Raw genomic sequence first — 23,316 nt, forward strand, 5'->3', positions numbered from 1 at the left:
GGTTTTAGCTTGTGGTTAGTTGTCTTAAATCCTGTTTTTGCCAAAAGAAGCTCACTCTCTCAGTGAATAAGCCTTCTTGAGAAAGAGCTCAGAAAAGTTGGGTTTCTTTTCCTACTGAACTTTTTTGAGTTTTGTTTGCAATTTCTGTAACCTGAGTTGCACAAAGCTAGAAGTGAATTGCCCTAACATTGGGCCTTTCCTTTCAAGAGATCTGTGCTGGGAGGCAGAGCAAGTTTGATGACCTTGTGACCCAGTTTGTAGAGACGAGACGAATCAATCAGCCCTTATTAAGGCAGTCGTAATAAGAATTTTGTATTAACATGCTCTGTAATCCTACTGTTGCCTGATATGGAAATGGTATAAGACAGGCATACGTTGCCCAATAATGTACGCAATATTCCCTTGCCTCCCTGTATTTTTTTTGTTTGTGTTGCTGCAAAGGCCACACGCACACACATGCCAAACTGCAAAGCCAAGATTATGATGGGATAAAAGAAATAATCTTAAAGCATTAGTGGAGTGCTGTGCATAAATGTGCTCTTCCCACCCCAGGGCATGGGAGCAGGTCAGTCAAAGCAAACTTCCCCACCATGCAGTTGTACTTGCATGGGTTAAACACAGAACTAGTGGCTTTCATGTATCAGTTAGGAGGCTCTTTAAGATATGCTCAATTCTGGACTTCTTTGGTCAAATTCCCTCACCTATTTTTCTTGCAAGGACTTCTCGTCCATGACTTCAAAAAACCAGTTTGGGACTTCCATCACCTTGTCTGTTGCTGCAGACCAGTCTTTCCCAGCTGGGTTCCTTCCCAAGAGGCTGGGACTACAAGACCCAGAATTCTCCAGTAAGCATGCAGAGCAGTGTTTTTCAACTTTAGCAACTTGAAGATGTGTGAACTTCAACTCCCAGCAAGTCTGGCTGGGAATTCTGGGAGTTGAAGTCCACATGTCTTAAAGTTGCTAAGGTTGAGAAACACTGGTTTAGAAGGTACCATATTCAGAGAACTCTGCTTTAGACTGGCTGAAAGCTTTCTGCTCACAGGCTTGCATATTTCTTTCCTCCAGCACCTAGCTGTATTTGTGTGTTTAAAAAAAACACACACCCCAAAACTAAATACCACCACCAGGAGAAGGAATTTCAAATTAACACAGTATCAGTCAGAAGCTGATAAAAAGCAGAAGTGTTAAGGTCAGAATGCTATCCTAATAAGAGGAAAGTTTCTGTCCCCCAAAACCTCCCATGCAGATAAAAATGGTGCAAGAATTCCATTAACAGACTGGGCTTCCAAAGTATTTAACTTTTTTTCTCTAGGCGAGAAGGACCCCATCAAAAGCAGGTCTTGGTATTAAACTATTCCAAAGCTTCCTGCTAAAATGCCAACTATACACCCCTGAGCTGAGTTCTGTGAAATAAAAGGAATTTATTTAACTTACAAAGATAAAACTAACAAATGATATTTGCTTTCTTCTCATATACATACTTCACAGCTTGCAGTTAAAATTGCTTTTAGACGAAGGTGCAATTTATCCTATCATCTTCAGTTTCTCTCGTACGGTACAGCACAGACACAAACACGAGAGGAAAAAAAAAATACAATTCATCAACATTGAAATACACAGACATCAGCTGTTTATCTTAGTAAGAATGTGTTGGCTTGTTTGGAAGAGAGAAAAAATACATCTAAATATGACAAACAAGAGCAAGTATATTACAAGCAAACAAGATTGACTTCTGCATAGTTTATACAATATGCTGTGGAAATCGGTTTGAATTTGTCAACTCTTTACTAGCTGGCCAAGTGGAAGGCTGATGTTTATCTCAAATGTGCATTGGATCGGTTTGCTACTGGATTCTCCCACAGCATTATTTAGTAAAGTGTTGTGTGTGTGTGTGTGTATGTATACGTGTGTGTTTTTCTTGGCCCAAATAAAACTCAACCAACAATGAGAAATAAGCTCTGGTTTCTTGCAAACTTTTCGTGCCCATAATACATTCCTGATGCAAACGGCAAGGCTGAAAATAAATGGGGGGAAAAGGAGGAATCCGTCAAGTAGAATGTGGTGTGAGATGGAGAGTCTTCAGAACAAAGATGGAGGGGTCTTCTCAATCATGTTTGCTATAACCTTCACATCTTGAGAGCATTACTGTGCTTAATTCCCAGCTCTTTCCATCAAGGGCATGGAGAAATGAGGTAACTGATGTCAAAATATGGGCTAAATATTGCACAAAGATATGCCTGGAAATGGAAACACCAGGATTTTGTTTTTGATGGCAATGCTATGTTTCAAAATGCCTACTGTCCAAAGGGGTCAACATTAATATGCAATTTAAGAAAAACAAATTGATTCCATGAACTGTGCCGTGTAGAGAAGCCCAGTACTGCTGTGCATCGATACGAACTGGAGAAGGAGAGGGAAGGATCTCAGAATTAAATAAAAAAAAACTCAAGAGCCACCAAACCGTTCCTCATTGCACATCAGCCCATAAATAGTGCATTCATCACATCGTCGTTAGTTATATGACCCAACTAAATTTTTACGAATAAAAATAATACCCTAAACACTGCACTCCCTCAAAACATCCTTACATCCTTTCAGAATTGGAAAAGAAATGGACATGCTTCAATTGAGGGAGGAGGATTTGACGGTTCAAAGGACACTGAAAAAAAAAAAGCTTATTTTAGATATTTGCCGCAACCACAAGACTGTAAGCCTCTTTGGGCTTATGTGAGTGAACAAGGCTTGAGTCAGAAGGCCAGCTACGGGTCCCCTGGAAAATCTAACTCTGAGACAGGGCATGCTTTCCCCACCAACCTCTGCTTGGTGCACCCCTAGCACCGCTGCAGTGCTTGGAACAATACAAATGTGTGTGTGTAAATCCAGACCTTGCTCTTCCTGTTAATTCAAATACTGGTATTAAATGTTGCGACAATTTCTTGGAAAGCCAAGTATAGAGAAGCATTCCTTTAACTCTTGATGGAAGGTCAGGCCTTCTTCGGATGGGACAGCTGCAAGGGCTACATAATGTCACACAGGTTCGAGGGAATATTGAAAGCGTTGGGTAAAACCCGCATCTTGAGGGTACCGTCTGCTCCACAGGAGAAAATGCGATTGCCTTGGGCCATTTCGATCTGCAGGACGCCTGTGCTCAGGTTACGGAAGATTGACTGCTTAGCATGTTCGTGTTTGAAGGAATGGATCAAACCATAGCCAGTTAGTCTCCAGACCTATAGTAAAATAATGGTTTTTAAATATATGTCTCCATCTCCATTTCCATCTCCATCTCCATCCCTATCGTCAACTAGACAACATGTGACCTGTTGGGTCGTTTCAGAGATACTGTATTTCCTTATCATATTCCTCAATGCCTTCCACAATGGCAGAGCTTCTAATGTACTGCCTTCCCTGGAAGAGTTCTTAAAAATTCAGGGAGATATGCATCTGCCTTGAAAATAGCCCATGTTGAACTGTATAGCCCAGTCAAACATCAGGAGCTGACCACAGGAAATGTTTTATGACATTTTGCATTAGGTCATAAAATGTTTTATGCTATTTTTATGTCATAAAACGCTCTATAAAATTTGCCAAATTTCAATTCTATGGGAGTCATGGGTTCTGGACTTCGGATGCATTCTGTAAGTTAGCCCGTTTGAGGTACCTTGGTTCAAAAATTGTTGCCCTATGACACACCGTTTTGGCCTGTTAAAGGTTACAGCTTCAAACAGACACAAGAGTTTTCGTAGTATATAGATAGATATCTATATATACTACTATAGTATAGTAGTAGTATATACTACTAGTAGTATATAGCATATACTAGTAGTATATACTAGATATACTACTATATCTATATACTACTACAGTATAGTAGTATATACTACGCGAAAGCAGCATCCCCCAAAGGGTCAGACAAGACTCGGTGCTTGCACAGGGGACCTTTCACTTTTAGAGAGATATCTAGGAGCTGAGTTGTTTAACTACCGTAGGGTCCTTGGTGCTCTCTGAGTTTGGTTAACCAAGCTCAGAGAGCACTAAGGATCGCACAGTTCAACCCTGAGCTACATGTATTCTATTGTTTAACGATTGTTTGCTGGATTGGTCCAGACCTCATGTTGAGCCATAAACCATGTTTAACAAACACAATTTACCACTGGTCAAATTCAAAGAAACCACAATATGGACTCCTGTTTCGAAGCCTAACAAACAGGGCAGTTCCACATATTCAGGTTTCTTTTTTATCCAAGTTCAGGAATTTGCAGCTTTTCCTTGTCTGAGGGTGAAGATCAAAGAGAAATAAAATTGGTTTCACTTCATTAAGTCCAGTTGATAGGATTACTCCCCATATATTTTAACAACTTTCTCCTTCTGTCAAGTTCATTTATTTATGAAAGTCATAGGCCACCCCAAGTGGTCATGACTCCTGCAAACAACAACAACAACAACAACAAAAAAGAAATAGATTGCTGAGAAAGGTCAAAAGACGGATGGGAGGGAGGAAGGAAGGAAGGAAGGAACGAAGGAAGGAAGGAAAACACAAGGGTCAGCCATCCTTTCTAACTTTAGGCCTGGGGGGTAGACCCAGGAATCAAGAGCTCATTTCCATATGACCAGGATGGGGGCTGTGCAAATCTCAGGAGGAACCGAGTTCCTTTGAACAGGCATCCTGACAGAGAAGGTCTGTTTCCTGGATCCCACCAGGTGAGACTGTTTAATCAGTAGGACCCAGAGCCTGTTGCCTTTATCAGAACCTGTGGGACAGGCAGAAACTATTGGAGATAGGTGGTCCCTTATACAACCAGGCCCAGTGCCATGGAGGGCTTTATAGGTGATAACTAGCACCTTGAACTGTACTCAAGCCTATGCAACCTGTGAAAATTAAGATTAAAAAGTAAGTATTTGGTACTGTAAGTTGAGGCAGCTGTATAGCTGGCCAAGGATTCTGAATGGAAGAACCGCCAGCAAGGTGAGGCTTTATAATAGGCGACTAATTCAACATTTTCTTGGCAGCCTTTATCTTGGATAATAGGACCCACATTCATCAGGGCAAACTGAGTTAGAAATCACAAAGTGTTAGTAAGTCAGCAGCCTAGAAGGGCCTAATAAAACTATCCAACTCATCCCCCTACTCCACGCAGGAATTGCTATTAAAGTGTCCATGATGGGTGGCTGTGCAGCCTCTGTTGACCTGCTCCTACTTAGGACATTCTTCCTAACGTTCAACTAGAATTTGCTTCTGTAATAATACCTCTGCCCTGCCCAGCCTCTGCTTGAACATATGCAAAGAAGGGGAGGCTGCTACCTTCCTTGCAATTAGTTCCACCATCAAACTGCTCTTTCTGTTAGGAAGTCTTGACCTTCTTCTGTGGGCCATCCCTTCAGAGACATGAAAAGTGCCACCCTGGTCTTCTCAAAGCCAAACTTTCCTAATTCCCTCAATCTCCCTTCCTATGACTTGGCTTCCAGCCCTCGATCAGCCTTGTTGCCTTTCCTGGGCAGGGAAGAGGACAAGCTCACCTTTACATTGCCTTCTGCAGAACCTGTGCAGAAACACTCTTCTGAGGAGTCCACTGTGAGGGCCTTGATTGCAGAATCATGCGCTTGAAATGTGTGAAGGGCCTGCCTTTGCCGGATATCAAAGATGGAGATGTGTCCTTTCCTGCCTCCGGAAATCAGCAGCTGATGTTTTGGTGCGTACTGAAGCACTGTGGCGCCATGGTCATGGCACGTGAAGGCTAAGAGAAAAGACAAACACCTAGGCAGTTCTTACAAATTGTTACTGGCCTCAACGGGTGCCTCAGCTGAGTAACTTGGGAACAAGAGAAGTCGGGAATAGCCAAGTGGGTAGAACCCTACTATATCTATACCAGCTTTTCCCATCCTGGCATCCTTCAGATATGTTAATGATACAACCGCTCAGAGGCCCTCCTTGAGGGGGAGATGGGCGTTGATAAAAATTTGATAAATAAATAAATAAATAAATAAATAAAAATGTTAGAAAAACAACCTGCAGAATTTCCTAACCAGCATGATTGGACCATACAGTCTGTGGATGATAGTCCTAACACATCTGGAGGGCAGCATGTTGACCAAGGTTGATCCATGCATTCCCAAGCACTGAAATCTGTATTTCCATTTTCTAAATGATCTCTCCCAACAATCTATTTTTCTGACTTCTTTGAAATATATGTGGAATGTAAATCAGAGGCAATATTCATACAATGCGGCTTGTTTAGCCATTATTTATTGATTAAACCATAGTCTTCTGGGTTCATACAACGTGCTAAGCCATAGATCATGTTTAACTAACTAGTGGGCCAGGATTCACACAACATACAAATCTACAAAGAAGCAAGCCCACTTGATGGCTTAGGATACTTTGTGAACTTGGTTACATTCAGAAAGCAATTCTACTTGCTGGCAGATAGAAAAAAACGGGTAACCAATATTTGGGGAGGGGGAATGCTTTCAGATTGTTGAAGTTACATAATTATGTAATTATTTGCTGCATCAGTAAGATTTTATACTCTTCTTTCTTCTAATTTGCCAAAATGCACATTCCAGGCCAGTCAGGGAGCAAGAAAAATGAACAATTAAAAAATGGATTTGCCTCGTAAGTGACCACGATGCTTAAAGGAATGTATTCTAATACTATACATTTCTGCCTCAGGGTAAAGCCTGCCAACTCTGTTTTTTTTTAAAGAAAAAGGGTCAACATGTAATTTATTTATTTATTTACAGTTCAAATTTTATTACCGCCCATCTCCCCCAAAAGAGGGACATTGGGCGGTTTACAATAAAATCGAACTACAACCATAAACGTTAAAATCTCATAAAAATCGAACACATTACAAATATAAAATGCAATAAATAAATATAAAATCCAAGAGGACTTAATTGAAAGAGTTGCTATCAATGAAGAGGGAGCTTATTCCTGGAGCCCACTCTGCTGCTACTGCTACCAATTCCTCTGCATCTTCAGAAGAAAAGCCATCTTTTCCTGGGACACCTGGTTGCTCTCGTAACTTTTAAACATTCTCTGGCCATGCACAGATGATTGTGCTGGAGACTACCTCCTCCTCCATGTTTAGCCAGGCTTGGGCTCTTATCATGCTGATTAGCTCATGTTTAGTCTAGCTCAGGGATGGGCAAATTCTGCAAGCTCTTGAGGCCATTTCGTTCTGCAGAAGAGACGCTGGGGGGCAGGAAGTAACGGCTTGCTCCGGGAGAGGAGAGGAGAGGAGAGGAGAGGGGGCGATAGGTGTGTGCCAAGTCCTACAATAAAGTTTTAAAACATATCCTATTGAGTTGGGAGGATTTATATGCCCCCAAACTGCTGAAGAAACAGCAGGGCAGCCTGAAATTACATCAAAGCAACAATGACTATCCATTTAGGGCTGTCATACAATTATAAGCCAATTTGGGAAAAGAGGAATCCCATGCTTGATTTGCAGTATAAGTTCAGAACTGGGAAGCAATCCTCTCACACTGACTGATACGGGATCTGGGGAAGTCTTTAGCCAAATGCAGAGTAAGTATTTGTTTTTAGATGCCAGATGCCCCAAAAGCAGCACACAAAAACACCCATCCAGGATGCTTCATAAAATGAATAAAGGTTGAGAACACTCCACCGTTCCACCCAGATCAGAGATAGCTTCTTAGTCAATTAGATCTACGGGTAATCCTTGCTTAACAACCACAATTGGGACCAGAATTTTCGTTGCTAAGCAAAGCGGTCATTAAGCTAATCCGACCCGATTTTATGACCTTTTGTGTGGCGGTCATTAAGCGTATTGCTGCGGGTGTTATGCAAACCATGTGGTTGTTAAATGAATTGGGTGGTTTCTCCATTGATTTTGCTTGCCAGAAGCTGTCCAGGAAGGTAGAAAATGGCAATCATGTGACCAAGGGATGCCATGACAGTCACAAATGTGAACCAGTTGCCAAGGACCCAAATCGTGATCATGTGACTGCGGGGACGCTGCAACGGTCGTAAGTTGGTTTTTCCCAGCACTGTCGTTAAGTCCGAACTGTCACTAAACGAATGGCTGTTAAGTGAGGACTACCTGTAATTGAAGTTGCAATCCTGGGCCCCATTCTCTGCTGCATGTCCCTTAAGACTCCATAGGACACTGCTGAGAAGACGCCTGTAGAATTATTTTGCAAATAATCTAAATGATGGAAATAGTTTCCCACTGCTTTCTTCTGAGATACTTTTTGACTTCCAAGTCTAGCCAAATGCTGTGGAATTTCCTACAGAACTGGATGTCTCCCACGTCCAATTCTGCCCAGCTTCCAGACCTAAACAAATGCTACTTGTCCTCAAATGCTGGCAAGAATAACAACAGCAGTTTCTCTGTAACTAAATGACCTGACACGCCTAAGGAGGCAGGAGGGTGTGGGAGCAGCTGCTGAGAAGGCCCTGCTCATCACAGAGCTGACTTGATTACCAACGGCATTAGAGCAAGCCCTCCATTAATGATCAAAACTGCATACGGCAAGTCATAGGGAAGAAGGCACTGGATTTTTAGAGCTTGTGGCTAAAATCAGCTTTTTCGAGAGCTTCAGCTGACTAGGGCCTCACTGATGACATGTGAGTGAATAGGGGAAACACAGCTTGAAGAAAACAGCCAGTCTTGACTGAAAATCGTCATAAGCTATCCGGCTGAGAACAAAGCAAGGCTTCCCTCTGTGCCCTTCAGAAAGATTGAATAGCATAGGATTCATTTTGGGTCCTGGGATTACATCATATACTTACGTCAAGATATATGACAAGAAACCTACCATGTATGAGGCTGTTAGATGATGACACCAAGGTGTCCCACAAGCACACATTTCTGTAGAAGAAAGGATACCCATGAAAAACACGGTTAGTACTCAATAGCCACCAAGCCCATGTTGGATGACTGGCCTCCCTGCACTTTATTTTCTGAACACACCGGTTGTCGTTGGACTGTCCAGATGTGGCTACTAGACTCGAAGAGGTAATGAAGGCAAAGTCACTCGTGGTTTTGCTGTGGCACTGCCAGCTCTGTTAAAAAAAACAAAACAAGAACAGCAACAGGCACAGGGTGATCAGTGGTACGGTACGAAGTGCCAATACTAAGTTCAGGCTGTCCAGCAATCATATCTTCTCAAGCCAAACAGCTGGAAAACCCATTAGAGTTAAAAATTGCCAGTATATTATCAGCTGTAAAATGCAGGAAACGAAAAGGAGCTTAATTAACACTTTTATTTATAATTATAATCTTTTTTTTTGCAATTGCTAAGAGGACAGCAATCTAATTAAAACATGACACTTGGAAAGGACAAGATGTTTTCCTCATCTCTGTGTGCTATCTAAATTGATTTCAAGGATTATAAATCAGTGCACAATTAGCCAGCTGTAAGTTTTGTAGCAGACAGGATCCCTAAGTAGAGTTATGAAAGCCCAGATAGACAGACAGACAGACAGATAGATCAAGCAAGCAAGCAAAGAATGGGGGAGGGGGGAGGCAACCCCCCCCCCATGAGAAATAACATTTTTCTTCCGATGTTGGGTGGGTTGTTCCTTCCCTCCTTTGAATTTTTCCAAGTTTTTGCTTCTCTAGATCTTCACAGCCCTATCAACAAGCTTTCAATTAAAGGAGGGCACCTTCGAGTATAGCTTTACTTCACTAGGCCAGGCATAGTCTCCAAAACTGACTTCTGACCTCCAAAGTCCATCAGACGGACACTTGATCAGATGGGACAGAATGGAATTCAAAGTAACAGCTAATTACCTGCTGTTCCAAGAAGCCACCAGAGCGTAGTTTAAACTACATATATAAGTATGCATCTACATTTGATTTAGTATTAGATTCCAACAGCTTAGAGAGTGGGTAGGGGGGATTTATATGGTTCTTACACGGGGTGTGTGTGTGTCAGAAAACGATACTGATTTGATACAAATTGCCCAGCAATCTTACTTTCCTGATCCAGCTGATGTCCACCTCAGTCAAAAGAGACAAGCAGAAAATAAAAAACGTGCAGAATTCTCCTGATTACTTACCAGATAGGGTTTAGGATTACTTGAAATTTGGTTTACTTGCCAAATACTTAAGAATCCCTCTCCATCAGCTACCCCACACTGTAAGAGACAAATTTCACACATTAGTGGCTCTGTGACAACGTTCCAAAGAGCCACTCATAAATGTTCAATCATCAAGGGCAATTTTACTAATACTTTTTTTTTTTAATCAACAGTGGGACCTATTTCTAACTATTGATCATGGCCAACAAATACATCTAGGGTCCCTATCATTGACTGCAGTGCTGGGTTCATCCTCTATATGTTATACCACAATGTGGTTGGTTGGTTTATGGCTCAGAGCATGTTCTTCAGCCTGTGGGCCTCAGGCCATCACTGATCGTTATCAACTTTGCCCTAGGGAGAACTTGGAGCAAACATCCTTGCAATGATGTTTCTCAGGTCTGGCCCTGCCCACTCCTGCCAAAAATCTCAGTGATTTTCAGCCTTCTCCAGGCCACAAAAGGTGCTTAAAAAACAACAGGTTTAGCATTAAATGTAATAGCCAGAAAGTAAAGCATGGTGTCTGAGTGCTGCAGAGATGGGGTTGGCCTAACAAGACACCGTGCTTTAATTGCTCCATCAAAGAAGGAGTAACCAAGCAGTTAAAAAGGGTTTTCTTCCCGTATTGAGTTTCTGGCTATTCACTTAATGTGAAACCAGGTTTCTTTTAACAACTTTTGCTGAATAAGGAGGCCAACCCCATCTCCGCAGCACGCAGGGGCCCTATATTGTTTCTGAATCAGTATTCTTAGCATTCACAATCTTTCCCCTTTTCACACCTTTTCTTCTCAGTGCACACAGAAGGGACTATAATTTTCCAGCTGGGCCCAGGAACCTACTCACAGATGCACATACAATTTAATAGGTATTTATAGCCTCTCTCAGAGGTGAGAAGTCCTCTGCTCAGCACAGCAATCTAATGAGGAGCTTACTGGGGCAGCCCAAAGGTTCATCTAGAAGAACATCTGGTTGCCCACAACGGGCTGCCAGAGATGCCTGCAAAGTCCACCAACAGAGCACTGATGATTTTTGTGGTGATGTCTGATCAAGGGCTGGGGGAGATATTGTCCTAGCTTTGAGTGTCCCATTCCCGCCTCCCCCCCACCCCCCGAGGGGTCTGCAGCTTCCCCGGCTACTCATTTTCCTTTCAACTCCTCCCAAGGAAGGCATCAGCAGTCAACTCCTCTTAGAAGCCCTCTTATTACAGTGGTGGTGGGTGGTGGTGGGGAGAGCTGTCTTGCTGGAGAATTTCCCCTTCCAGCTGAGAAATGGGGAGAAATCCAACTACCTTCTCTGCCAGAGCATTTCAAAGGGTCCTTTCTGCTCAGCTATTGTCCTAACCTTTGTCCAGGGTATGTAACAGAGTCTCTGTCTGTCTGTCTTAAAGCCTCTATAACTGTTTTGCAACTGAAAGCCCTTACCTTATTGCCCTGAGAATTGAAATACATTCTAGTAACCCTGGCGTTGCCTGCTTGCCGGAAGCATACCAACTGCTGGGGTCTGGTCCATTCGAACATTCGGACGCTGCCATCCTGGGCTCCCGTAAGATCTGGAAAGCCACCCCAAGTGCAAAAACAAGAAGTTGTTCTTAACACATAATTAGTGAAAGGGAAGGAGACATGTGAACAGGTCTCATCTTCAAGGCCCTTCCTTAGATTGCTAGAATTAATTGAACTGATATTCCACCTTTTCTGCAAGATTTAATGGTGGCCTACATGGAGTTCCCCGATTTGATCCCTATGAAGTAGACTGAGATGAAAGAAGGTGATTGGTCCCAGGCCACCCAATGAGCTCTATGATCAAATGGCTCTCTGGGTTTAGGTTTGACCCTTTCGTCGCCATCCTATACTATCCCTCTGCCGTTCAAGCTGTCAATCAGAAAAGTACTTACAATATTGATGGACTGGGTGAGATGTCATTCTTTTGACGTTGTTCAAATTCCGTTTGATGAGCTGCAGGTAAAAGTAATTAAATTCACAGTCAGCTTTGTTGCTCCACAGCCAACAGAACAGCTAGCTTTCACGGCAAAAAAAGTGTATGTCCTTGCAATGGTTAATATTGAATTTCCGATGTACACCAAACTGGATCTTGGGGCCATTTACTGCTGATCAAACATGCTCCACCGAAGCATCAAAGCAACATCCCAGATTTTTTGCATTAGGGTGGGTAGGAGGGGAGGGGCAAGGGGGATCTTTTGCAGGAGCGTGGACAAAATGTCTAGACCATTCCTAAGTACAATTACATTTTAAGCCCTCTCTCTACAGTTACATCATGACCCACTCCTTTCTATAATCTATCCTGTCTAATCATCAGAACCATAAATCACAAGCTCATTTTCTTCGTTTTTACGCAAAAAGCCCATAAGGGGTTTCCAGTCACCAATAAATGTAGATATTGTCGTTTCTCTAATCAAAGAAGTCAGTTTGTCCATCTCAGCAAGTTCTGTCAATTTCAACAACCCTTCCTCCCTGGTGGGTAATCGTACTTATAACTGCTGTGAAGAATATTGGAAGCCACTTCTTTATATCTTTTTTTATATCTTTCTCTCTTTTTTCTTTCTTCTACTTTTTTTTTTCTTTCACTTTATTTCTCCCTTTTTCATTTTCTCTGTTCTTTTTTAGTTTGTGTTTGTTCTTGTTACTGCTGTTAAAACTTTTAAAAATGTATCTGCATCTGTATCTATCTGTATCTATATCTATATAAATAAAAGTCTGTTCTATCCAGAATGGTGGGCTGTAACTTTGCAACTTGGTGGTGGAGTACCTATTCGATCTGTGAGATTGGGCCATTTATCCAACTTTCCATGGGCAAGTTCGTTGTTGTTTATTCATTTAGTCGCTTCCGACTCTTCGTGACTTCATGGACCAGCCCACGCCAGAGCTTCCTGTCGGTCGTCAACACCCCCAGCTCCCCCAGGGACGAGTCCGTCACCTCTAGAATATCATCCATCCACCTTGCCCTTGGTCGGCCCCTCTTCCTTTTGCCCTCCACTCTCCCTAGCATCAGCACCTTCTCCAGGGTGTCCTGTCTTCTCATTATGTGGCCAAAGTATTTCAGTTTGGCCTTGAATATCGTTCCCTCAAGTGAGCAGTCTGGCTTCATTTCCTGGAGGATGGACTGGTTTGATCTTCTTGCAGTCCAAGGCACTCTCAGAATTTTCCTCCAGCACCACAGTTCAAAAGCATCGATCTTCCTTCTCTCAGCCTTCCTTATGGTCCAGCTCTCGCAGCCATATGTTATTACTGGGCAAGTTATGGGGCAGAAAAAGCTAACCAAGCTCATCTAAGCCAGGATGCTGACAATCACTGCCAGCAATGCCCTAAGTTTCAGACAAGAGTTTTCACTGTAGTGATCCTATGAGTTGCGTGCAAAATGTCACTCTCCCACCAGGTAACTGTGCAACTGAAATATTTTAAAACCCAGCTGAGATTACTTGAGCTTTTAAGCAGCAAAGACATGAACAGCTTAGGGATGAACATACAGAAATGCATTCTGAATTTTGGATTCTGTTAACACAAGCAAAGTGTTAAATAACCAAGACAGGAACGCCAACCATAAAAGAAAAAAATCTGGCATTTACTGCCATCTAGTGGCTACTAAATGTACATCATGTGACAGCACTTCAAATTCCAATGAGATAACAGGATCAGATTGATGCACTGCCCTCTGCAGACCCATGGGGGCGGTATACAAATGTTCCTTTCCAGCAGCATTTATGCCCCCGTGGAGATGGCTCTGTGGAATCCCTAAGCCACAAGCTCCTTTGTGGTTCTCTATACAGGGAATCCCAGAAGACACATACCTATCTCATTTTAAAGAACTACCTGTAATGGTATGAGGGACCAATCCTGGGAGACTGGGCCTGGAGACACTGCCTATGGAACGGCCAGATAAGAGACAGCTTAGTCCGCAGCTGGATAGTGAGTGGGGCAAGAGGCTCGGAAGAGCCCTGCCCTAATTCTTCAGGCTGTAAAGGAGACGGTGGGAGAATTGTACTTTCAGACTTGCAAGATTCTTTTAATGCAGCCTTACAATAAAGTAGATTTAGCTCATCTGGCCGTGTTTCCTGTCTGATCCACCTGGTAAGGCTGACGCTACCCACGATGCTTATCTGTCACTTCTTCTATCTGACCAGGATTCTGATGTATCTTTCCAGGTTGCCCAATTTTGTACCCCCATTTGTTCTATCCATCCCACCAACAACTGATGATTAGTACAAATTTTGGTGATCGCCACTGTTATGTGTATTATTGTTACTATATTAGTGTATTTTTAGGTAATGTTATTGTATTTTATGTTTCCTTTTAATTTTATTAATAAGACTTCGTAATTATAGGTTTATGTATTTTTATTGTAGTGTTCTCTGCCCTAAAGGCTATAATAAAGGTTTTGATTTGATTTGACTGGTAAGTGCTTGGATATCCCTGGGTCGGACTGGGAATTCAAAAAAATGGAAGAAGTCTTTGGTAAACCTCTTTTACATTGATGCCAAGAAAAAATACATGGGTCATCAGATGTAATGGTATGTGGGACCTTGGGAGATGGGACAAAGAGATGCTGCCTAGGGAAGTCAGATAAGAGAAGGCACAGCCCACAGCTGCATAATAGAAGGAGAAAGAGACTCGGAAGGGACCCTCTTTAGTTTCTTGGGCTGTAAAGGAGACGGCGGGAGAATTGTACTTTCAGACTTGCAAGATTCTGTTAATGTAGCCTTACAATAAAGTAGAATTAGCTCATCTGGGGTGTTGTTTCCTGTCTGGTCTACCTGGTAAGGTTGAAATCAGGACTGGAGGTTGACTTGAGGGAGATTTACCTTCCCAGTGGTCATTGTACCAGTTTCTTTTCTCATTTGTGGAAAGGAGATGAAAAGACAAAATATCTGATGGTACTAAAATGGAGGAGAATGTGCAAAGGTGAAGTTACTTACTATACCAGCTCCAGTACTAGTCTGCCCACTGCCCAGCCACGGCACTGACGAAGTTGACAGGTTTGAAACGTGCTGCATCTGAGCCACTGCAAAAGATGCAGCGCTAGACTGTGTAAGTGTTGTGGTGGAACCACGAAAATCAACGTCATCTGAACTACAAAAAAGGTGAAAATAGGGTATTGGAATCTTACACAGCTGAGATCGAAAGAGTACCAAAACCGAACATTCAGTGACTGGTGAGACCTCACTGGCCTAAGCGATGCTTAGCATCTTTGAAAAAACGGACAACTCAGGAAAACAAAGGAACGATGTTTAATCTGGACCAAAATTAAGTTTTGGGGGAAGAGAGGAGGCACAGCAAGAGTAGAACAAAGACGCAACTTGATAGACGAAACAGAAAAGATTGGAAAGTTGTATCTTTTGCACTTTAAGAATTAGTTAGATTTCTCTTAAGACTTGTAAGGGCTAAGAAGCTGGACCGCAACTGGGGAGAACTGGGTTCGGTTTCTGCTTGACCATGGAACTGGTGGGCTGACCAGGAGGCCAAGCTACCCTATAGGGTTGGCCAAAGGAGGAGAGGCCTTCCCCTGAGCTCCATGAAGGACAGGGGGAGGGGTCCCTAACGATAACATCAATAAATAAAAGCCAGTGAGACCATCCAACCTTTTTGATTCCCGGTCACACTCTTCTCCAATCCATATGTAGGGCTGCGCGGCCAAGAGAGCGGACACGTCCAGTTCTTGCACATCGTGGGTAGAAGCTAAAACGATCTCATTGATGTTTGCCTGCACAAAACCCCGCCCCCCCGGGCCAAAGCTTAGGTGTTAGAGGCCTTAAGTTAAGCAAAAGGTTAATGCAACGAAGGCAGCAGCATTCCAAAGGCATTACCTTATTCACTGCAAATGCCAGGATCATATCCGATTCCTTGTGTATAATTTTGGCTCTTCCTCCTGGGTAGCCAAGTTCTGCCTCCACCTGGAAAACATGGAAACCATCCTTCGCAACAGGTCATTAAGACATGGCACAGAAGTGAGTGAACGAGCTAGAAAGAAGCATTCAAGAGAAGCCCAGCAAGCATGGCTCTTTTTCAGAGAAATGTGTCTTTCCACTACACGCATTCCTCTGAAGCCAAGAAATTTCCATCCCGTGCTCCAGCATGCAGGCTGGTACACAGAGGACTTGATCCTTGGTTTCCACATGGCCCCACTTGTATCACCTCCAGCTGTTAGTAGAGCAGGTTAAACATCTGGGGGAGAGTCTCAGTGCGCTTGTTATTTTTGCATTAGGAAAAGAAAGGCAGGAGAGTGAGCCTCAGTGTAGTTTTTTTTTAAATTATAGTAAACATTTAGGGAGATGGGATAATACCTTGGCTTTGCCATCTTCTGCTATGCTGCTCTGTTTTGTGACCTGCTCCTCACGGTCTTCTACAGACTACACAACAGCACACAGTCACAGATGAAAAACACATGCACAAACACACACATATATATAAAGAAAAAAAAATGAAAAACCTTCCATGTCAATGGTTAAGTGAACACCTTGTCCTTCATAATATATGTTCTTGATGACCATGGCTTTTTTTTTTTTAAGGAGAAGGGGGCTGAAATGGATTTATTCTGAAAGCAATGCCAGGTGGATGAATGCAAACTCATAGGATGCAATAAGCAAAGCAAAGCAAAATAACATGGGCCAATTTCATTTTAGCAGGATATTTTAAGCCCAATTTTTTTGTTCTGAGAATGGATCGCGTGCAGGATGCAGCACTGTCCATCAAACCAATTTCCATCAAACCAACGTTCCGCAGCATGGAACATCACTCATCTGGATGGGGGAAGGATGAGTTTTAGGCCTCCAGATGTTGCTGAACTCTAGCATCCCTCACTAATGGCCAGGCTGGCAAGGACTATTGGGAGTTATTGAGGAACACCTCTAGTTTCCCAATCTTTGCCAGGTGTATTTGCCCAACATATGGGCACATCATATCCATCAACCTTCTTCCTTTTTAATATAGGAACAAAGAGGGTAACATCATTTGAACCAGTATCTCTACTGACCATGTTTTACTCAAACTGTGGATTGCTAAAAAAGGAAGCTTCATCCTAAATAAATGTAAGATGAATACATTATTTATTTCTGAAACTGAAAGCGTGTTGAGTGCCCCAAACTGGATAAACTAAGCCAACAAACCAAACACTCCACGTTCCTGACTGCCAAACGTTATGGTTGAGCTATTCAGGCATTGCCACTGTAAGCATTTATTATAATTTATTTTAAGGTGAGCGTTCGGAGATCCCAAAGTTCTTGTGTGGCTCTACCTCAGTGACTTTGGCCAGTATTTCTTCTCCTAACCAACCTAGCTCAGATGCATACAACCATCAAGATTCACAAGGAGGCCTTCCATTAAGATCTATGATTTCCGTATTATCTTTAATCCGGTGATGCCATATAAATGCATCACTTGCAACAGGATGACTGGAGCAAAACCATGAAAAAACTTCTGAAGATTGCTGGAAGGAAAACTTTTTTCTTTTTTCTTTTAAATCATAGGATATCAATACCAATCAGAAATTCTCAGATATTGTTTCCTGGCTCTATTACCACATCAACCAGCACTGACTGACAGAAAGTTTAGTACTGCACATCTAATGAAAACTAGGGATAATAAATGCTTCTAATACTCGCAAGCCCATTTCCTATCTTATAACCTATCAGGGAAGACCGAGGATACAGCTGCATTATGTCCAAAATAGCTGGAGGGCAACAGGTTGGGAATTTGCCAAAACAAAATTAAAATGAACAGCAATTGCTACAAATAAGGATAAAACCAAATGTCACTGCAAAACAGAACTTAATACTTCAACTTCTTTCACTAACCTCACTTTGTTTTCTTTTCTTGGTGAATGTGTATCGAATGAAAGTATCCTGCAATAATTCTTGTTTCACCAGAAAATGCCACAGTCTCTTAGCTGGCAATGCTGAATAATCTTTTGATCTATGAGATGGTGGAAGGAAGAGAAGGTGTCACCATGGTATTTTATTTCTTTAATCATGCCAAGAAAGGATAGAATCAGAATAAAACACTGTTACAAATTGTCACAAATTCTTAAGATGGATGGTCCTTATTTTTTTGCTGTAAAAAACACCATTTTTTCTTTGGAAACGTCTCTTCTAAGAAGCTGTTATCCACCGCTGAACAAGACATTAAACAACTGGAAGTAATTAGGTCAAAAAATTAGGATCCTGCCTGCACAAGATCAAGAAGGTTGTAGTTTCACAAAAGATCAAAGCTGCTAAGTTCTAAGTAACCCCAGAGTGGGATTGACTACGAAGAGTTTCCCTGAACGAATGACTTTAATGACCTGTATTCATTAAAGAATGTCTTTACATCTGCTAGTAAAAGAGTTAGGTTACTGCAAATTGAGCGTTCAAATGTTCTTGGAAACCTAGGTCAATTTTCCTCGATCTGGCACCCTCCTAATGTGTTGAGACCACCCACACTTCTCAGTATTTCTAGCCACTGTGGTCAAAGGCCATGCTAATTGGAATTCTGGAAGCTGCATCTCCAATACATCTGGGGAAAAATGGTTGGAGAGCACTGATTCTCATCAAAGCTTAGAACAGACTTCCCCAAAGAGTCCCTTCCAGATGTGCTGAGAAAATGGCCATCGCCAGGTCAGCTAGGAAATCTGGAACTTGGAGTCTTGACACATCTGGAAAACCAGCCTCAAATGTCCCTCCTCCTTTAAAATAAAAAGTTTCATACTTAAATGGTGTGTTTTCGGGATCAACCATGGCTTTGATTCGGGCCGCCGCTGCTCCGGCTCCCATCCCAAGTTCAGGGAAACAGGTACTGATGTAATCTGGTGGGGGACCTTCAAAGCGGTTCATTCTTTCTTGCAGGATCTGTTCCCAATTTTCCAAATTTTTAATCACAGCAGTACCCAGAGGTGATGTGACGGGGAGCTCTGAAACATGAACATTTTTGCTGTTTGTTTATCCCAAACAAAACACACATCTGGTTCTGGATACCTAATTTTAAGGAAGATTCAGGGCTTTTCCACTCTGCAGCCTCAAGTTATTTCCCTTTCATGTATAAATCAGTTTGAAATAAACTTGGCTTATGAAAGTTCTTTCTGGATTTCTACTCCTTCCTCTGCTTTGGTTGCTGTGATGGCCCAATTTTCTATCCAGGTTTACCACAGCCACTAATGGGTTGATTTCCCTAGATTCGTTACCTTTCCTAGACTGGTCCAAAAGAAAAAGGAAACACCAGTTTGACCATTTTTTCTAGTAACTTGAGCTAGAAGGGGAAAGTGGCAAAACTCTGATCAAGTTCAACTGGTTTGGAAAAAAAAGGGTAGATGTTTTAATGTTCCGCCAGTGAATCTGGAAAAAAAATCAGGCCTATTGTTTCACTGTTTCATCAACAGACTTGTTAAAAAAAGGGGGGGGGCAGCTCTTCAATGTTCGAGGGATGAAACTATTAAAACAAAAAAACAACTGGCCATGGAGGGTAGTGATCAGTGTTGGGAAGGGAAGGGCCTTGCTGCCACAGATCACAGCAGCCAACTGGAATGGAGGGTTTGCCTACAACAAAATAAACCATGGTTCCGCTTCAGTGGCTCAAGTCAGAAAACCATCCTGTGGACATATAGCAGAAAGATGGGCAGAGGTGACGTTCCCAGTTTGCTGGGTACAGGGAGTATGATGGAATGGGAGGGTGACCTTGGAAGACGGGGAGGGGGGAAAGAGATGCTGCCTAGGGAATGATCAGATAAAGGAGGAAGGAGCCTGCAACAGACTAACAGCCAGAGAAAGAAACTTAGGAAGGATGTGTCCTAACTACTCAGGCAGTAAATAGGAAGGGCGAGAGGCTTGTACTTTCGGACTTGCAAGATTCTGTCAATGTAGCCTTACAATAAAGTAGAATTAGCTCATCTGGTCGTGTTTCCTGTCTGGTTGACCTGGGAGGGCTGACATCAATCCAGCAAGTTGCGGGCTCCTTTCACTTTTATCTGATTGTTCCCTAGGTGGCATCTCTTCCCCTGACTTCCAAGGTCACCCTCCCATTCCATCACAGGGAGAGACCAACAGTCACTGGCTCAAAGCCACCCTTTGGGGCAAGCTGGTCATGTGGATCATCCCCTCATAAACCAGAAGGAATTCTGAAACCCACTTAAAAAAATTATCTCGGATGCCAGACAAGGCTTATTTATGGCTTTGGGGATATTTTTCCCTTCCCTGTCCAGTTCAAGCTTCGTTCTCCTTCGTTCTCCTTTTGTTCCTGGAATTCTTTTAATGTTAGGGGCTCTTTCCAAATACACAGCTGATTACTGTACTAGTGGATGTTTTGTTGCATCTTTGTGCCTGTGTGTCCAAAAAGTCAAGATGATGGCCGTGACCAGCATGGGGCCACGATAGCCGTGACCCAAACACTTTTTAATGTGCATTAAACACACCATCCATGTAAATAAGGGATAGGGGTTTGATCATCCAGTTGCGGCTGCCATCTTGACTTTTTTGACCCCCTTTGCAGTTACCTCTGCCTCACGTCTTCTCCATTATTTTGCGTTTGTTCTACTTTGCAGATTAATCTGGTCTTCAGGATGGTGTTGGGATGAGCATAATTTAGGACTAACAAAAACAAATGCACACACTCCACTGAATTCATTATTTTTAAGTTGTCAGGTTGAAGAACGGAAAGCACGTGCATCGGATCATCAAAAGGATAATGCAACTCACCAGATAGTTCTAAGCCAGTAATGGGGAAAAAGTTCTTAATATTGTTCAGAGCAAGTTTTACCATTGCCAAATGGATAAGAGCCCAGCTGCAGAAAAGAGGAAATGCAAATTTTTAATTCAGTGAGGGGGAAAAAAATCAGATATATACAGTATTCATCACCCTAACCACATTTTAAAAGAAAAAAAATAATAATAAAAAAGGAAGAAATTGAGTATTAAGGTTAGATTTTGGTTGCTAAGCGAAGAGGTCATTAAGAAAATCTAATCTGATTTTATGACCTTTTTTGTGGTTGTTAAGCGAATCACTGTGGGTGTTAAGTGAACCATGTGGTCATTAAGTGAATCACGTGGTTCCCCACTGATTTTGCTTGCCAGAAGCTGGCCAAGAAGATCAAAAATGGAGATCATGTGACCATGGGATGCTGCGACGGTCATAAATGCGAACTGGTTGCCAAGCACCCAGATTGTGATCACGTGACCACGGGGACACTGCGACAGTCATAAGTGTGAGAACCGGTTGTCATTTTTTCAACACTATTGTAAGTCCAAACTGTCACTAAACAAAGGGTTGTCAAGTGAGGACTGCCTACATGGCTATAGCAAAATACGAAGTTTTATACAAGCATCAAAAGGATGTGATCTTTTCACTGTATCTTAATAACTAAAAACCAAAAAGCCAGATTTTTTTTTTTAAAAAATCATCCTCTTCTGGTACATGGACTGAGAAAGGAAACTCTGTAGTTCTAAAACTTAAACCCATCATCCAGACAGTTTGAGGAAGAGAGTGAGGTGTGTCAGAAGCACAAGACACTGACTTTCCAGCATGAACTGAATCAAGGATTACAAAATGCACGTATGTCTACAGGCGCCATGTTTCCAACTCCTACCACCAAATACCATGACAACACAAAGGTGGGCTAGAAAGACAAGTGCATGCATTGTTTGCAACAGGAGAACAATGGAAGGCCTCGGGTGTGCTTCTGAATGTTCTAGCTTGGGGGTGTGCTACCTGTACGAATTGCCATCCCTGTGCTCCAGCATTTGTGTATCAGAGAGGAAAGCATCCTCGTCTTCGTCCTCGCTATGGATGCTTTCATCAGAATCGTACATCACCCCACTGTCTGAAAAAGGAAGGAAGGGCTGTAAAGGAAGGACAAAGAGAGGCTTCAAAATGGGCTCTTCCATCATGCTCCACATCTCATTCACATACGAGTCGCTCCGCTGCAGAGACACAGGAGGATTTCCGACGTCATGAAAAATTTCCTAATGGGAAGAGTTGTTCAACAGTGGAAGAAGTATCTTGGGAGATGGTGGACTCGCCTTCAACAGCTGGATGACCATCAGGGATGCCACCATCATGGATTCCTACATTAGGAAGGGGTTGGATGATCTTCCAACCCTTACTTTTTTGGATTCTGTGAAGGGTCAGAAGGGAAATGGATTGGTTTTCCTGATTCACAGAACTGAATCAGGCCTACTTCTGATGTTCAGTGGGAGCTTACCTTAGCCACAAAATAGTCTAACATGCTGAGCTCTGGGGGGATGAATTTTTCTTTGTACGAAGGTCTTTCTGCAGGGACCGGGGGAGGGACCACGCTCTCCTTGACGGGTCTCCCAGGCACTAGCATTCGCATGTTGAACCTCCGGCGATGCTTATCTGTCTCTTCTGCAGGGACTGGAGGGGCTAAACAGAGAGAGTTTAAAGAGCTACACCGATACCTGAGGACAAATTGGCATGTTCATCTTTGACTCCATGGTGTCAATTTCAGTCTTTCAAACGAGTGCACATAATACAACTCGTTGAACTGCAAATATAAAGAGGTCACATGGAAACTACGCTTAGAACATTGTTTTAAAAAAGGTAATCTTGTAATTGTAATCTTCAGGCAGAGCCTAGGAAGTGGAAAGAAAACCACCAGATCTCTGAAGTTGTGGGCATTCTTGCAATATAACCTTTTGAGAATAATCAATACTTGTTCAATCTCAACCACACAAAGTGGAATCTTTTCTTTCCAGGAAAAATAGGTTAGGCAGTGCTGAAGATTATTTGACAACAAACATGCTCAAATTTCAAAAATACAGATCTTTCCAAAACAAACTATCAACAATAGTTGATTAATCAGCTTCTCTTAGGTTGATCAAATATTGTCAAATCTCAGTCAAAACATGCTTAAAAAGCATCTACTCAACAAGAAATGTTAAAAATGGAAGAAGGGTTTTCTTTCTGATTAACTCTAACTGCAAAATATTATTACTCTGAAACTTGATTTTTCCCTCTTTTAAAAGAGAACCACAGATATGAGCAGGGTCAGGTTGGAATGTCTGTTAATCAGAACGAAGATTTAATGGGTTTCCTCCCATGTGAATAACTTGAAAAGCTCAGTTGTAAAATAGTTTAAAATGTCAGAAGGAAAAACACTGCATGATTCCAAGAATCTGATCCTAAATGCAATGATGGAGGTGATTTAGATAGTCCAAAATTATCCTGATATCCTAGAACCTTGTTCCCTGAAGAGGTGGTACAGGCTTCTGGCCTTTGTAAGCCAGGAAATTCTGTATATAAGATATCTGGAGCTGGAGCAGATCAATAGCCGAACTGT

The 23,316-nt window shown here is 42.3% G+C and overlaps 1 protein-coding gene across 2 annotated transcripts in view; it reads right to left on the reverse strand.

Moving 5' to 3' along the window:
* Positions 1 to 1,400: 1,400 nt before the first annotated feature.
* Positions 1,401 to 23,316, reverse strand: part of DMXL2 (Dmx like 2) — a 66,009-nt gene continuing 44,093 nt past the window's right edge. Inside the window, exons 29-44 of one of the 2 annotated variants that reach the window (XM_063314534.1) lie at positions 22,219 to 22,400; positions 21,726 to 21,856; positions 20,717 to 20,802; positions 18,738 to 18,939; positions 17,849 to 17,966; positions 16,340 to 16,405; positions 15,863 to 15,949; positions 15,638 to 15,759; positions 14,975 to 15,128; positions 11,939 to 11,999; positions 11,469 to 11,596; positions 10,027 to 10,104; positions 8,936 to 9,027; positions 8,781 to 8,833; positions 5,514 to 5,731; positions 1,401 to 3,226 (exon numbers count right to left, since the gene is read on the reverse strand). In XM_063314534.1, the coding sequence (XP_063170604.1) occupies positions 3,017 to 3,226; positions 5,514 to 5,731; positions 8,781 to 8,833; positions 8,936 to 9,027; positions 10,027 to 10,104; positions 11,469 to 11,596; positions 11,939 to 11,999; positions 14,975 to 15,128; positions 15,638 to 15,759; positions 15,863 to 15,949; positions 16,340 to 16,405; positions 17,849 to 17,966; positions 18,738 to 18,939; positions 20,717 to 20,802; positions 21,726 to 21,856; positions 22,219 to 22,400 (1,988 nt within the window). In that variant the 3' untranslated portion in view covers positions 1,401 to 3,016. The remainder of the gene's footprint in view (positions 3,227 to 5,513; positions 5,732 to 8,780; positions 8,834 to 8,935; positions 9,028 to 10,026; positions 10,105 to 11,468; positions 11,597 to 11,938; positions 12,000 to 14,974; positions 15,129 to 15,637; positions 15,760 to 15,862; positions 15,950 to 16,339; positions 16,406 to 17,848; positions 17,967 to 18,737; positions 18,940 to 20,716; positions 20,803 to 21,725; positions 21,857 to 22,218; positions 22,401 to 23,316) is intronic. The other variant, XM_063314535.1, reaches the window with a different exon arrangement.

Source organism: Candoia aspera, chromosome 13 (genome assembly GCF_035149785.1).
Source record: "Candoia aspera isolate rCanAsp1 chromosome 13, rCanAsp1.hap2, whole genome shotgun sequence".
In the NCBI taxonomy this organism is placed as follows: Eukaryota; Metazoa; Chordata; class Lepidosauria; order Squamata; family Boidae; genus Candoia; species Candoia aspera.